Raw genomic sequence first — 16,046 nt, 5'->3', positions numbered from 1 at the left:
GGGCCCTATAATGTACACTGTTCACTGGATGCCAGGGAAAGCATCTTTAGACTATTTTCTTTTTCTTTTTTTTTTTTTTTTTTTTTTTTTTTTTTTTTTTTTTTTTTGAGATGGAGTCTCACTCCATTGGCAAGGCTGGAGCACAGTGGTGCCATCTTGGCTCACTGCAACCTCCACCTCCCGGGTTCAAGTGATTCTCCTGCCTCAGCCTCCTGAGTAGCTGGGATTAGAGATGTGTGCCATCATGCCTGGCTAATTTTTGTATTTTTAGTAGAGACGGGGTTTTATCATGTTGGCCAGGCTGGTCTCAAACTCCTGACCTCAGGTGATCCGCCTGCCTCGGCCTCCCAAAGTGCTGGGATTACAGGCATGAGCCACTGCGTCTGGCCTCCTAACTATTTTCGTTAGGGTCTTAGCTTTTTGCTACTTAAAAGTCTAGCCCATTCCTGTCTTTCTTTAATAAAATACAGAGAGAACCTGAGGCATAGCAGAATCTATCTTTTAGCCCAATCATGACAGATGCCCTCTTTTCTTATTTCTGTTAATGTATCTACATGTTAGCCTAGTGGAATGAGTAGCAAGGCTGGTGCTTTTGATGAAAAATTTTTTTTTCCTATTAGGAATTTAAACTGAATTATGTTGCTTTAGACTGCAAATTTCATCTCACCCATACCAGGACTTGTATGATTTTTTTTTTTTTTTTTTTTTTTGAGACAAAGTCTCGCTCTGTCACCCAGGCTGGAGTGCGGTGGCATGATCTTGGCTCGCTGCAACCTCTGTCTCCCAGGTTCAAGCAATTCTCCTGCCTTAGACTCCTGATCAGCTGGGATTACAGGCATGTGGCACCACGCCAGGCTAATTTTTGTATTTTTTAGTATAGACGGGGTTTCACCATGTTGGTCAGGAGTCTCGAACTCCTGACCTTGTGATCCACCTGCCTTGGCCTCCCAAAGTGCTGGGATTACAGGCATGAGCCACTGTGCCCAGGCGATCTGAGTCTTTTTAAAAGTTTTAATCTTATAGAGTTCGATAAGCATGGGATTGAAAGCAATGTCCAGCTGTTTATTCTCAATGTTATGTGTCCACTTTTCCCAAGCTTCAGAATGATCTTTGCCTTCTTCTCAATGTTGTCTCAGGACAGCTGTTGTTTTTTTGTTTTTGTTTTTTTTAAATTATACTTTAAGTTCTGGGATACATGTGCAGAATGTACAGGTTTGTTACATAGGTATACACGTGCCATGGTGGTTTGCTGCACCCATCAGCCTGTCATCTACATTAGGTATTTCTCCTAATGCTATCCCTCCACTTGCCTCCCACCCCCCGACAGGCCCCGGTTTGTGATGTTCCCCTCCCTGTCTCCATGTATTCTCATTGTTCAACTCCCACTTATGAGTGAGAACATGTGGTGTTTGGTTTTCTGATCTTGTGACAGTTTGCTGAGAATGATGGTTTCCAGCTTCATCCATGTCTCTGCAAAGAACATGAACTCATTCTTTTTATGGCTGCATAGTATTCCATGGTGTGTATGTGCCACATCTTCTTTATCTAGTCTATCATTGATGGACATTTTGGTTTGTTCCAAGTCTTCGCTATTGTGAACAGTGCCTCAATAAACGTACGTGTGCATGTGTCTTTATAGTAGAATGATTATAATCCTTTGGGTATATACCCAGTAATGGGATTGCTGGGTCAAATGGTATTTCTGGTTCTAGATCCTTAAGAAATCACCACACTGTCTTCCACAATGGTTGAACTAATTTACACTCCCACCAACAGGGTAAAAGCATTCTTACTTTTCCACATCCTCTCCAGCATTTGCTGTTTCCTCTTTTTTATTTTTATTTTTTTGACGGAGTCTCGCTCTGTCACTCAGGCTGGAGTGCAATGGTGCGATCTTGGCTCACTGCAACCTCCACCTCCTAGGTTCAAGCGATTTTCCTGCCTCAGTCTCCCAAGTAGCTGAGATTATAGGCATGTGCCACCATGCCTGGCTAATTTTTTGTATCTTTAGTAGAGATGGGGTTTTATCATGTTGGCCAGGATAGTCTCAACATCCTGACCTCGTGATCTGCCTGCCTTGGCCTCCCCAAAGCGCTGGGATTACAGGCATGAGCCACCGTGCCTGGCTTCCTGACGTTTTAATTATTGCCATTCTAACTGGTATGAGATGGTATCTCATTGTGGCTTTGATTTCCATCCCTCTAATGATCAGTGATGATGAGCTTTTTTCATATGTTTGTTGGCTGCATAAATGCATTCTTTTGAAAAGTGTCTGTTCATATCCTTCACCCCCTTTTTGATGGGGTTGTTTTTTTCTTGTAAATTTGTTTAAGTTCCTTGTAGATTCTGGATATTAGCCCTTTGTCAGATGGATAGATTGCAAAAATGTTCTCCCATTCTGTAGGCTGCCTGTTCACTCTGATGATAGTTTCTTTTGCTGTGGAGAAGCTCTTTAGTTTAGACCCCATTTGCCAATTTTGGCTATTGTAGCCATTGTTTTCGGTGTTTTACTCATGAAGTCTTTGCCCATGCCTATGTCCTGAATGGTATTGCCTAGGTTTTCTTCTAGGGTTTTTATGGTTTTAAGTCTTATGTTTAAGTCTTTAATCCATCTTGAGTTAATTTCTGCATAAGGTGTAAGGAAGGGGTCCACTTTTAGTTTTCTGCATATGGGTAGCCAGTTTTCTCAACACCATTTATTAAATAGGGAATCCTTTCCCCATTGCTTGTTTTTGTCAGGTTTGTCAAAGATCAGATGGTTGTAGATGTGTGGCGTTATTTCTGAAGTCTCCGTTCTGTTCCTTTGGTCTATATATCTGTTTTGGTACCAGTACCATGCTGTTTTTGCTACTGTAGCCTTGTATTTTTAGTAGAGACGGGGTTTTATCCTGTTGGCCAGGCTGGTCTCAAACTGGTTTGAAGTTAGGTAGCTTGATGGCTCCAGCTTTGTTCTTTTGGCTTAGGACTGTCTTGGCTATACGGGCTGTTTTTTGGTTCCATATGAGGTTTAAAGTAGTTTTTTCTAATTCTGTGAAGACAATGGGAGCTTGATGGGAATAGCACTGAATATATAAATTACTTTGGGCAGTATGGCCATCTTCACGATACTGATTCTTCCTATCCATGAGCATGAAATCTTTTTCCACTCATTTGTGTCCTCTTTTATTTTCTTGGGCAGTGGTTTGTAGTTCTCCTTGAAGAAGTCCTTCACATCCCTTGTAAGTTGTATTCCTTGGTCTTTTGTTCTCTTTGTGAGAATAAATGCAATTGTGAATGGGAGTTCACCCATGATTTGGCTCTTTGTTTGTCTATTATTGGTGTATAAGAATGCTTTTAATTTTTTCACATTGATTTTGTATCCTGAGACTTTGCTGAAGTTACTCACAAGCTTAAGGAGGTTTTGGGCTGAGTCGATGGCATTTCCTAAGTATAGGATCGTGTTACCTGCAAACAGAGCATTCTGTAGATGTCTATTAAGTCCACTTGATCCAGAGCTTAGTTCATGTCCTGAATATTCTTGTTAATTTTGTCTTCTTGGTCTAATATTGACAGTGGGGTGTTAAAGTCTCCCACTATTGTTGTGTGGAAGTCTAAGTCTCTTTGTAGGTCTCTAAGAACTTACTTTATGAATCTGAATGCATATGCATTCAAGACAGTCAGCTCTTCATGTTGCATTGATCTGTTTACCATTATGTAATGCCCTTTGTTTTTTTTTTTTTTTTTTTTTTTTTTTTTTAATCTTTGTTGGTTTAAAGTCTGTTTTATCAGAGACTAGGATTGCAATCCCTGCTTTTTTTTGCTTTCCATTTGCTTGGTAAATATTCCTCCATCCCTTTATTTTGAGCCTATGTATGTCTTTGCATGTGAGATGGGTCTCCTGAGTACAGCACACTGATGGGTCTTGACTCTTTATCCGATTTGCCAGTCTGTGTCTTTTAATTGGGCCATTTAGCCCATTTACATTTAAGGTTAATATTGTTATGTGTAAATTTGATCCTGTCATTATGATGCTAGCTGGTTATTTTGCCCATCAGTTGATGCAGTTTCTTCATGGTGTCTATGGTCTTTATATTTTGGTATGTTTTTGCAGTGGCTGGTACTGGTTTTTCCTTTCCATGTTTAGTGCTTCCTTCAGGAGCTCTTGTAAGGCAGGCCTGGTGGTGACAAAATACCTCAGCATTTGCTTGTCTGTGAAAGATTTTATTTCTCCTTTAGTTATGAAGCTTAGTTTGGCTGGATATGAAATTCTGGGTTGAAAATTCTTTTAAGAATGTTGAATATTGGCCCCACCCTCTTCTGGCTTGTACAGTTTCTGCAGAGAGATCTGCTATTAGTCTGATGGGCTTCCCTTTGTGGGTAACCCAACCTTTCTCTCTGGCTGTCCTTAACATTTTTTCCTTCATTTCAACCTTGGTGAATCTGATGATTATGTGTCTTGGGTTGCTCTTCTTGAGGAGGATCTTTGTGGTGTTCTCTGTATTTCCTGAATTTGAATGTTGGCCTGCCTTGCTAGGTTGCGGAAGTTCTGAATGATATCCTGAAGAGTGTTTTCCAACTTGGTTCCATTCTCCCTGTCACTTTCAGGTACACCAATCAAACGTAGATTTGGTCTTTTCACATAGTCCCATATTTCTTGGAGGCCTTGTTCATTCCTTTTCATTCTTTTTTTTTTCTCCAATCCTGTCTTTATGCTTTATTTCATTCAGTTGATCTTCAATCTCTGATATCCTTTCTTCAGCTTGATTGATTCAGATATTGATACTTGTGTATGCTTCACTGAGTTCTCGTGCTGTGATTTTCAGCTCCATCAGGTCATTTATGTTCTTCTCTAAACTGGTTATTCTAGTTAGCAATTCCTCTTTTTATCAAGTTCTTAGCTTCCTTGCATTGGGTTAGAACATACTCCTTCAGGCTGAAGGAGTTTGTTATTACCCATCCTCTGAAGCCTACTTCTGTCAATTTGTCAAACTCATTCTCTGTCCAATTTTGTTCACTTGCTCGTGAGGGGTTGTGATCCTTTGGAGGAGAAGAGGCATTCTGGTTTCTGGGATTTTCAGCTTTTTCTGTGCTGGTTTTTCCTCATCTTCGTGGATTTATCTACCTTTGGTCTTTGATGTTGGTGACCTTTGGATGGAGCTTATGAATGGATGTCCTTTTTGTTGATGTTGATGCTATTGCTTTCTATTTGTTAGTTTTCCTTCTAACAGTCAGGCCTCTCTGCTGCAGGTCTGCTGGAGTTTGCTGGAGGTTCACTCCAGACTCTGTTTGCCTGGGTATCACCAGCAGAGGCTGCAGAACAGCAAATATTGCGGCCTGCTCCTTCCTCTGGAAGCTTTGTCCCATAGGGGCACCTGATGGATGCCAGCTGGAGCTCTCCTCTATGAGGTATCTGTTGACCCCTGCTGGGAAGTGTCTCCCATCACGGGGCATGAGGCTCAGGGACACACTTGAGGAGGCAGTCTGTCCCTTAGCAGAGCTCGAGTGCTGTGCTGGGAGATCCTCTGCTATGTTCAGAGCCAGCAGGCAGGAACTTTTAAGTCTGCTGAGGCTGCACCCACAGCTGCCCCTTCCCCCAGGTGCTCTGTCCCAGGGATGTGGGAGTTTTATCTATAAACCCCTGATTGGGGTTGCTGCCTTTCTTTCAGTGATGCCCTGCCCAGAGAGGAGAAATCTAGAAAGGCAGTCTGGCTACAGCAGCTTTGCCCTGCTGTGGTGTGTTCCGCACCCAGTTAGAACTTCCTGGTGGCTTTGTTTACACTGTGAGGGGAAAACGGCCTACTCAAGTCTCAGTAATGGTGGACGCCTCTCCCCTAGTCAAGCTCGAGTGTCCCAGGTCGACTTCAGACTGTTGTGCTGGCAGCAAGAATTTCAAGCCAGTGGATCTTAGCTTGTTGGGTTCCGTGGGTGTGGGATCCGCTGAGCAAGTCCACTTGGCTTTCTGGCTTCACCCCCTTTCCAGGGGAGTGAACAGTTCTGTCTCATCAGCATTCCAGGCACCACTGGGGTATGAAAAAAAAACTGCAGCCAGCTGGGTGTCTGCCCAAATGACTGCCCAGTTTTGTGCTTGAAACCCAGGGCCCTGGTGATATAGGCACCTGAGGGAATCTCCTGGTCTGCAGGTTGCAAAGACCATGGGAAAAGCGTAGTATCTGGGCCGAAATGCACTGTTCGTCATGGCACAGTCCCTCATGGCTTCCCCTTGGCTAGGGGAGGGAGTTCCCCGACCCATGCACTTCCTGGGTGAGGCGACGCCCCACCCTGCTTCGGCTTGCCTTATGTGGGCTGCACCCACTATCTAACCAGTCCCAATGAAATGAACTGGGTACCTCAGTTGGAAAAGCAGAAATCACTCTCCTTCTGTGCTGGTCTCACTGGGAGCTGCAGACCAGAGCTGTTCCTATTCGGCCATCTTAAACTCTGTCCCAATGTTGATTTAAGTATATAAATCTTTCCCAAGCCCCACAGGTATTCCCACATAATATACCTCATGTAGTTGCTGAAATAATTCAGATTTGTATGAATATAGTTTCTTTCAAAACCAAGATGACAAACCAAGACATCAGCCTGTTTCGTTTCTCCAACAGACTCACTTTGTAGTCCACAGGAACCTGGCATTTTAAGTCAATTGTAATCAGCACCATAACCTTCTCTGTATCTTGGAGACTCACCTGGCCACCATTTCTTTCTCCTTATGAGAGGCGTATCCGCTGCTGCTAAGGGGCTTCAGAGGGGATGACAAGAAGTAGAGGCGATGATTGGTGAAGTACTGGTCAACCAGCGGGAGGAGAACCTGGAAAACCCACCACAAATCAACTTCTAGGAAGCTATCCATAACTCTTCATTTGGTTCATTTAAAAGTGTTTATTTTCAGTGAGTGAAAAGCCTCTGAACCCTCGTCCTGTGATTTCCAGGAAATTCTACCCCTTTGGTCCCAGTTTCCATCACATTTTCCTTTTCTATGCCTCAAACCAGAGTCCTTGGGGGTATGTAAAAGGAGACAGTCATGGACTAAGGGCCCAAAGAAATGTGTGCGCATTTGCAGAGGAGTCCTATGGGACAGGTGCACTCAGATAGGGCTTATTGAGCACTACATCCAAGAGGCATGGCTTAGTGCCACTAGCCTCAAGCATTCTGTCTGCTTCTCAGAGCAAGGCAACTCAAGCCCTTCTGTGCCTTTAGTCCTCTGAGTAGGGCTGTATGGAAGAGACTGCTAACTAGCACCCAAATTCATTCTCCCCTTCTTCCTTTTGGCAACAGAATCCCACCGTGTTTTAGCTGGGTATAGAGCCACCCAGGTAGAAAATGTATCACCCAGTCTCCCTTGCAGCTAGATGAAGCTCGAATGGAACTTAAACAGGTCCTGTGCCTTTTCCTGGTCCCTGAACTTTTCCTTGGCATTCGAGGGGTCAGTAAGGTGAGAGATGACAAGTTCTAGCCATTGGGATAGAACTTTTAAAAAGCAACAGCTTGCCTTCCCTTCTCCTTTTCCCTTTCCCACAGATGCCGTGCAGGTGAGCCTGTTGAACCACGCACACAGGCCACACTTCTGGAGATGGTGGAGTAGCCAAGACAGGAAGAACCTGGATTCCTGGCTGATGGTGTGGGGCTAGGTAGGCTGCATACCCCTTTGGACTGCCAGCCTCCCTTGGGACTGTCAAACAACAGAGAAATATACATGCACCTCACTGAAGCCACTGGAGTTTTAGATATCTTCATTGGATCCGCTTAACCTGTTTCCTAAATAGTAGAGATCCTAAGAAGAAAGTAACTTGATTAAGTGCAGGGCCACTTACTTTGGCAAAGAATTTGATCTCCTGGTCATGAGGAGACTTTTCAGTTTTCCCACTGCTGACAATGGCTTCTACAAAGACACAGGTAACACAGAGTTGACCAGAGTTACAAAGTACAAATCGGTCACAACATTTTAGAAACAGAGCCGCTTTCCTAAAGGCTATTAAAAAAGGCTATCTGATTTCACAAAATATATTTTACAACGTACTTTACAACTGTGCTGGTTACTTATTTCTTGTGTCAATTCTTTAAGCTGTTTCACTACCCTTTTGTCTACTTTAACAATCAGAAAGCAGCTTCAAGCCTGGGTGTGATGGCTCACACCTGTAATCCCAACACTTTGGGAGGCTGAAGCAGGTGGACCACTTAAGGTCAGGAGTTCGACACCAGCCTGGACAACATGGTAAAACCCCATCTCTACTAAAAATACAAAAATTAGCCAGGCAGGTGTGGTGGCAGGCACCTGTAATCCCAGCTGCTTGGGAGGCTGAGGCAGAAGAATTGCTTGCACCCGGGAGGCAGAAGTTGCTGTGAGCCGAGACTGTGCCACTGCACTCCAGTCTGGGCAACAAGAGCAAAACTCCATCTCAGGAAAAAAAAAAAAAAAAAAAAGAGAGCAGCTTCAGAGAGGTTGAGTCATATGTCCACAGTCATAAAGCAAGACAACAGGAAACTTAAAATAGGATAAGTTGAGTGAAAAAATGACAAAAGGTTCAATCACTCCACTAAAAAAACTAAGGAGGTTTTTTTTTTCTTTTTTTTTTTTTTTGAGATAGAATCTTACTCTGTCACCAGGCTGTAGTGCAGTGGCGCGATCTTGGCTCACTGCAACCTTTGCCTCCTGGGTTCAAGTGATTCTCCTGCCTCAGCCTCCCGAGTAGCTGCGACTACAGGCACACACCACCACGCTCAGCTAATTTTTTTGTATTTTTAGTAGAGATGGGGTTTCACTATGTTGGCCAGGACGGTCTCCATCTTTTGACCTCGTGATCCTCCCGCCTCGGCCTCCCAAAGTGCTGGGATTACAGGTGTGAGCCACTGCGCCCGGCTGGATTTATTTTTTTTAAAGTGGGGGGAAAATCTCAGCCACTGTTTTCCCCCTAAAATCATGCATCTAAATCAATCATAAAAAGTTACAGTCTGAAAGGATTATTTCTTGATAAAAGAATACTGAATTCTTTTGGGATATTTCATAATGATACTTACCTAAATGGGCAATAAATTCTTGTGCCGAATCAACGTATTTCAGGATCTTCTTCAAGAACTTATAGGCAAACCTCTTTTCCATGGAGGAGGCATCGAGCTCCATATCCTTCATACCCCTGCGTTGGACATGGACAGACCCCAGGAAGTAACAGACACAACCATGTCACTCAGGTGCACCACCAGTCCTACCAGTGTTAAATTTAATTTCCAAATGCTAGTGGTTATTCTGGCGTAGTGACATGACTCATCATTTGACTGATTTCCCCTGTCACTTGGAACCTGCCTGTGTGAGCACAGATTTTTCAGAAAGACCTTTATCATGCATACAATGAGTACTGAGCTGGGGATGTCTGAGGGGAAAGCAAAAAATCTCTGCTTTTATGGAAAGAATTTACATGCTAGCTGTAAACAGACAAAAACAAAATACAAATTAGATGGAATCTTAGAAGTTAACACATTTTGTGAGTAAAAGAAAAATTAAAGCAGAATGAAAAAGTCCAGAACTGGGGGAGTGAGGGTTTACGGACTGAAGTGTTAAATAGGGTAGTCAGGCTTGGTCTCACTTGGAGACTGATGCTGCATTAAAGGCTTGAAGAAGATGAGGAGGTGAGCCATATGGACATCTGGAGAAAGAGTTCTCAACGCGGGGCAAAGAGACGGTGCAAAGGTCCTGAGGCAGGAGAACGCATGTTGTGTTGAAGGTTAGAGGGGTATGGGGTAGGAAGTGGGGACAATCACGTACGTCCCTATAGGCCATCCTTAGAATTTTGCTTTTGCTCTGAGTGAGAAGGGAAGCTATTAGAAGTTGTGAATAGAGAAGTGACATGATACGACTTGCATCATAACAGGATCACTCTGGTTGCTGTGTTTAAAATTGACCATCGTGGTGAGGCAAGTACAGAAGCAGAGAACACAGGCAGGAGGATGAGGACAGCATGAAGTGGGTGAGAAGTGGTCAAATTCTGGGTATTTTATTTTTGAGATGCAGTCTCACTCTGTCGCCCAGGCTGGAGTGCAGTGACATGATCTCGGCTCACTGCAACCTCCGTCTCCCGGGTTCAAGCAATTGTCTGCCTCAGCCTCCCGAGTAGCTGAGATTACAGGCATGTGCCATCATGCCTGGCTAATTTTTTGTATTTTTAGTAGAGACGGTGTTTCACCATCTTGGCCAGGCTGGTCTTGAACTCCTGACCTCAGGTGATCCACTTGCCTCGGCCTCCCAAAGTGCTGGGATTATGGGCGTGAGCCACCACGCCCAGCCTCTGGGTATATTTTAAAGGTAAAACTGGCAGGATTTCCTGAAGGATTGGATGTAGATTGGGAGAAAAAGAGGAGTCAAGGTTGTTTGCTTGAGAAGGTAGAAGAATGGTTTGCCGTGGAGTGATGGGGAAGCCGAAGACAGAACGGGTCTGAGCAGGAGAGCGGGGAAGCCAGGATTTCTCCTTGGCTACAGGGACCTCGCTTGATCACCTGTGCATCCAAATTCCTACCACAGGGTCTGGCACGTGGTAGACAACTGGTTCGGATATGTTTGCTGAATTCAATTATCTTTCTTCTTGATTTCCTCCTATTTCCTTGACTTCCTTTATCATTACAGTAAATGGGAATTTTTCATTTCTGTGAGCAAGCTATTTATCAGCAAATCACACCACAGATTCATCTTGGTGTTAAGAACAGGATTAAAATGACGACGGGAGTCTATCTCGAATGCTTCCCCGGAGGCTATCTCCTGCTGCCTGACCTTCCCTGCTCGACAACATGGCAAATATGTCTTGTTATTTTTTTTCATATGAGATACAATAGAATTGTTTTGTATAGATTTTTATTTTTATTTTTGCCATTCAATGGCAAACATTCTGTAGGAAACTAGAAGAAACAGCAGCTTGCTCAGCAAATGTTTCTTTTAGGAAGAATGGCTATATCGGAATAAAAACACTGGCTTTTCATTTGACAAAGAACTCAGTAAGCATAATCCTACATAGCACAGCCCACCAGCACCATTAGACCAGGCAGAAAACAGTCTGACTTTAAGACTTGAGCAGCCAACGCCATCCTATATAAAACATTCATCTAGATGATTTTGACTTATGTAAGTTTGAGATAAAACATCTTAGGACATCATGATGCATTCAATCTCTCCAGTAAAGTTGTATCTTCGTAAGAATCAATTCTCTTCGTTCCAAGACTGTTTATGCCAGTTATGCTTGCTATTATTACTATGTAATTTAATAAGATATCATATAAAACAAAATAAAAGTATGAAGAGAACTGCTGATTCTATAAAAACTAAGATGCATATTTTGTAAAGACCTGCAATTGCAAGCTTCCAAATATGTAATTTTTGAATTAGGTATGGGTGAGACAACTGTCAAAGATAAGGGAGGATATCTTAAAAATATCTAGGGTACTACGTAATCCTCCACATAACAGAACCAACGACAAAACCACATGATTATCTCAATAGACGCAGAAAAGGCCTTCAATAAAATTCATCACCCTTCATGCTAAAAACTCTCAATAAACTAGGTATTGATGGAACATATCTCAAAATAATAAGAGCTATTTATGACAAACCCACAGCCAATATCAAATAAGATATCAAATGAGAGCTATGTATGACAAACCCATAGCCAATGGGCAAAAACGCGAAGCATTCCCTTTGAAAACAGGCACAAGACAAGGATGCCATCTCTCACCACTCTTATTCAATGTATTACTGGAAATTCTGGCCAGGGCAATCAGGTCAGAGAAAGAAATAAAGGGTATTCAATTAGGAAAAGAGGAAGTCAATTTATCTCTGTTTGCAGATGACATGATTGTATATTTAGAAACCCCATCGACTCAGCCCAAAAATCTCCTTAAGTTGATAACTTCAGCAAAGCCTCAGGATAAAAAATCAATTTGCAAAAATCACAAGCATTCCTATACACCAATAACAGACAAACAGAGAGCCAAATCACGAGTGAATTCCTATTCACAATTGCTACAAAGAGAGTAAAATACCTAGGAATAAAACTTACAAGGGATGTGAAGGACCTCTTCAAGGAGAACTACAAATCACTGCTCAACAAAATAAGAGAGGACACAAGCAAATGGAAAAACATTCCATGCTCATGAATAGGAAGAATTGATATTGAGAAAATGGCCATACTGCCCAAAGTAATTTATAGATTTAATGCTATTCCCATCAAGCTACCATTGTCTTTCTTCACAGAATTAGAAAAAACTACTTTAAATTTCGTATGAAACCAAAAAAGAGCCTGTATAGCCAAGACAATCCTATGCCAAAAGAACAAAGCTGGAGCCACCATGCTACCTAACTTCAAACTATACTACAAGGCTACAGTAACAAAAACAGCATGGTACTGGTACCAAAACAGATATATAGACCAAAGGAATAGAATGGAGGCCTCAGAAATAACGTCACACATCTACAACCATCTGATCTTTGACAAACCTGACAAAAATAAGCAATGGGGAAAGGATTTCCTATTTAATAAATGGTGTTGAGAAAACTGGCTACCCATATGCAGAAAACTAAAAGTGGACCCCTTCCTTACACCTTATGCAGAAATTAACTCAAGATGGATTAAAGACTTAAACATAAGACCTAAAATCATAAAAACCCTAGAAGAAAACCTAGGCAATACCATTCAGGACATAGGCATGGGCAAAGACTTCAAGACTAAAATATCAAAAGCAATGGCAACAAAGCCAAAATTGACAAATGAGGTCTAATTAAACCAAAGAACTTCTGCAGAGCAAAAGTAACTATTATCAGAGTGAAGAGGCAACCTACAGAATGGGAGAACATTTTTGCAATCTATCCATCTGACAAAGGGCTAATATCCAGGATATAAGGAGTTTAAACAAATTTACAAGAAAAAAAACAACCTCATCAAAAACTGGGCAAAGGCCTTGAACAGGTACTTTTCAAAAGAAGACATTTATGAAGCCAAAAAACATACAAAAAAAAAGTTTGTTATCACTGGTCATTAGAGAAATGCAAATCAAAACCACAATGAGATACCATTTCACGCCAGTTAGAATGGCGATAATTAAAAAGTCAGGAAACAACAGATGCTGGAGAGGATGTGGAGAAATAGGGATGATTTTACACTGTTGGTGGGAGTGTAAATTAGTTCAACCATTGTGGAAGACTGTGTGGCAATTCCTCAAGGATCTAGAACTAGAAATACCATTTGATCCAGCAATCCCATTACTGGGTATATACCCAAAAGATTATAAATTACTCTACTATAAAGACACATGAACATGTATCTTTATTGTTGCACTGTTCACAATAGCAAAGACTTGGAACCAACCGAAATGCCCATCAATGACAGACTGGATAAAGAAAATGTGGCACATATACACCATAGAACACTACACAGCCATAAAAAAGGGATGACTTCATGTCCTTTGCAGGGACATGGATAATGCTGGAAACCATCATTCTCAGCAAACTAACACAAGGACTGAAAACCAAACAGAAAACCCAAACCAAACATGTTCTCACTCATAAGTGGGAGATGATCAACGAGAACACATGGACACAGGGAGGGGAACATCACACACTGGGGCCTGTTGGCGGGTGAGGAGCTAGGGGAAGGACAGCATTAGGAAAAAAACCAAATGTAGATGACAGGTTGATGGGTGTAGCAAACCACCATGGCACGTGTATACCTATGTAACAAACCTGCACATTCTGCATATGTACCCCAGAACTTAAAGAATAATAATAATAAAAAATCTAGGGCACTGCATGTACACTGTTATCATGTGCTGCAAATTATCACCGTTCTTTAAAGAAGCCCAAATTCCAAAACTTTGAGGTTGTATTATGGATGTCGTTTATAACGCCAATAAAGAGAATATACAAAGAAAGAGCCTTGGCCCATAGCACAAGATTTACGAACGAATGCATTTTTATATATTTTAAGTTACAATGAAATGTTTAAGGTATGTAGGTATAATTTGTAATAATTCTTTGTCACTGATCTTTAAAAATTAATACCTAACATTTCTGCTTATGTCAAAAAAAAAAAAAAAAAAAAAGAGGGCTTCATGTTCCCAAATAAAAGTGTTCTCATTTTAAAAGACTCAACTATTCTCCTTACTTGGATGGGTTTTGTAGGCAGGTAATTAAATACCTGGGGAGGCAGAGGCCACACCCACAGCCCTGTCCCACTAACATCACATGGAAGGTGACTTACCTGGAAACTATGACGCCATTCACTTGGAGGAACTTAAACAGGTCCTGTGCCTTCTCCCGGTCCTTGAACTTTTCTTTGGCAGTCAAGGTGTCATATGGTACCAGAAGAGGGTGACTGCCACCACCTGGGTCAGTAAGGTGAGAGGTGACAATTGGCTCTTCCTTTGCACTTCTGGGAGACCATACCCGCCCCGGTTCAGCTTCCTTATGGGATGCCGTGAATCTCACTCACCTTTGCTCTCCAGCTCCAGCTTCTTCTTCTTGGCCCAGATATTGTGATAGTTCTCAGCCACGACCTCCACCATTCCCTGTGTCCCACCAAGAAGAGCCAAGTCAAAGAGAAAGTAAGCAGGCAAGCTAGCTTCATAGCTGCTGGGCTATCTCAGGCAGCCTCGGGAACAGCACCCCACTGAACACTAACAGCACACAGCCAAGGGCCTCCCATCATTAATGATTCTGTGCTTATGTACCTCATTCGTTTCCTATCTTCCTATACACACAGAAAACAATTTCTAACTCTCTCCTTCCCTTGTAACTTATTATTCTGGCAGCTTGATGCATTTAGGAGAAACATCCATTTCTGCTTGAACCTGCATGCTGGCAGCACGTCATTTTTCACAGCTGCTTAGTATTGTACCCCTGACCTCAGATGGGGAGTTGGGAGTGCGGGCCAAGAAAAGTCTAGAACCCTTGAAAGCCTGTAGCTTAACAAACTAAAAATAATCACGTCTTAAAGGAAAGTGCTGTAAATAAGATTTCTCTAGTAGAATCCATCTTTGTAAGGCTTGTAAAACAGTGACTTAGAATGAAGGATGTACTTTGGAAAGAAACTTTCTCTAAGGTCCAAGGGGCTGGTCTGATGGACTTCCAGAGGAGTGAGCGCCCCAGGCTAGGGCAGGCACAGCCACCAATGTGTATAGGAGGGGAGCAATGGACTTTCAGTTTCAACCCCTTGGTCTCACATCCCTATTCTGCAGTGACTGGCTGCCTGCACCATCACAGGGCGCTCCAGCAACCCACTATGGGACGTGTGGGTTGTCCTTATGTTTTGGAGGCCTTACAATGATACCAGCAAACACCTCCACTGAGGCGCTAAGTTTCACAGATTTTGTCCTAGTTGTCTTATTTATTTTGGGTTTTGACACAGTATAGTCAGCCTTCCTTAACCGTGAGTTCTGCATCTGCGGATTCCACCAATTGTAGCTTGAAAATATTTGGAAAAAAATGTGTCTGTACTGAACGTGTACAGACTTTTTTCTTGTCATTATTCTCCAAACAATATAGCATAACAACTATTTATATAGAATTTACATTGTGTCAGGAATTACAAATAATCTGGAGCTAATTTAACGTGTATGGGGGGGATGTGTGTAGGTTACAGGTAAACTATGCCATTTTATATCAGGGACTTGAGCGTTGGTGGGTGTTGATGTCTGCGGGAAGTCCCAGGGTGAAGCCCTCATGGATACTGAGGGAAGACTCCAGTGCGCTGGTGGTTCTTCCTACTGAGTCAGCACCCGTCAGGGCGTCCTTGGAAGAAGCACAAAGCCTCCCCTTCTCGGAGGACTGGTTCACTCTGCGGAGACCTTCCCTGTGGCCTCTGCACAATGTGACCATCTTCAGTTCTGAATTTTAGTGGTGATACGTTCTAGAGATTCTTTCCCTTTTCTTGCCCTTTAACTCTTTGGAAGGTAATGCGTCCTGCACTTGAAAGCAAGTCATGCCGGACCTGGGGCACTGACCTGGAGCTCCCTGGAGAGTACAACGTTTGAGAGGTCGAGGGGAGCAGGGCTGTAGCTGTTGCCCTAGGAAAGCAAAGGCAGAGTCACGGGGT

At 42.6% G+C, this 16,046-nt stretch overlaps 1 protein-coding gene across 1 annotated transcript in view; it reads right to left on the bottom strand.

Annotated features, from left to right (window-relative positions):
* The window catches only part of RYR3 (ryanodine receptor 3), a 566,751-nt gene that overhangs the window by 103,990 nt on the left and 446,715 nt on the right, over window positions 1-16,046 (bottom strand). The window contains exons 55-60 of the mRNA XM_050797588.1: window positions 15,955-16,017; window positions 14,445-14,520; window positions 14,214-14,337; window positions 8,998-9,113; window positions 7,794-7,861; window positions 6,669-6,790 (exon numbers count right to left, since the gene is read on the bottom strand). Of these exons, the coding sequence (XP_050653545.1) occupies window positions 6,669-6,790; window positions 7,794-7,861; window positions 8,998-9,113; window positions 14,214-14,337; window positions 14,445-14,520; window positions 15,955-16,017 (569 nt within the window). The remainder of the gene's footprint in view (window positions 1-6,668; window positions 6,791-7,793; window positions 7,862-8,997; window positions 9,114-14,213; window positions 14,338-14,444; window positions 14,521-15,954; window positions 16,018-16,046) is intronic.

This window comes from Macaca thibetana, chromosome 7 (genome assembly GCF_024542745.1).
Source record: "Macaca thibetana thibetana isolate TM-01 chromosome 7, ASM2454274v1, whole genome shotgun sequence".
Lineage (NCBI taxonomy): Eukaryota > Metazoa > Chordata > Mammalia > Primates > Cercopithecidae > Macaca > Macaca thibetana.
Note: the sequence above shows the minus strand (reverse complement) of the source record. Positions and strands in the feature narration are given on the sequence as shown.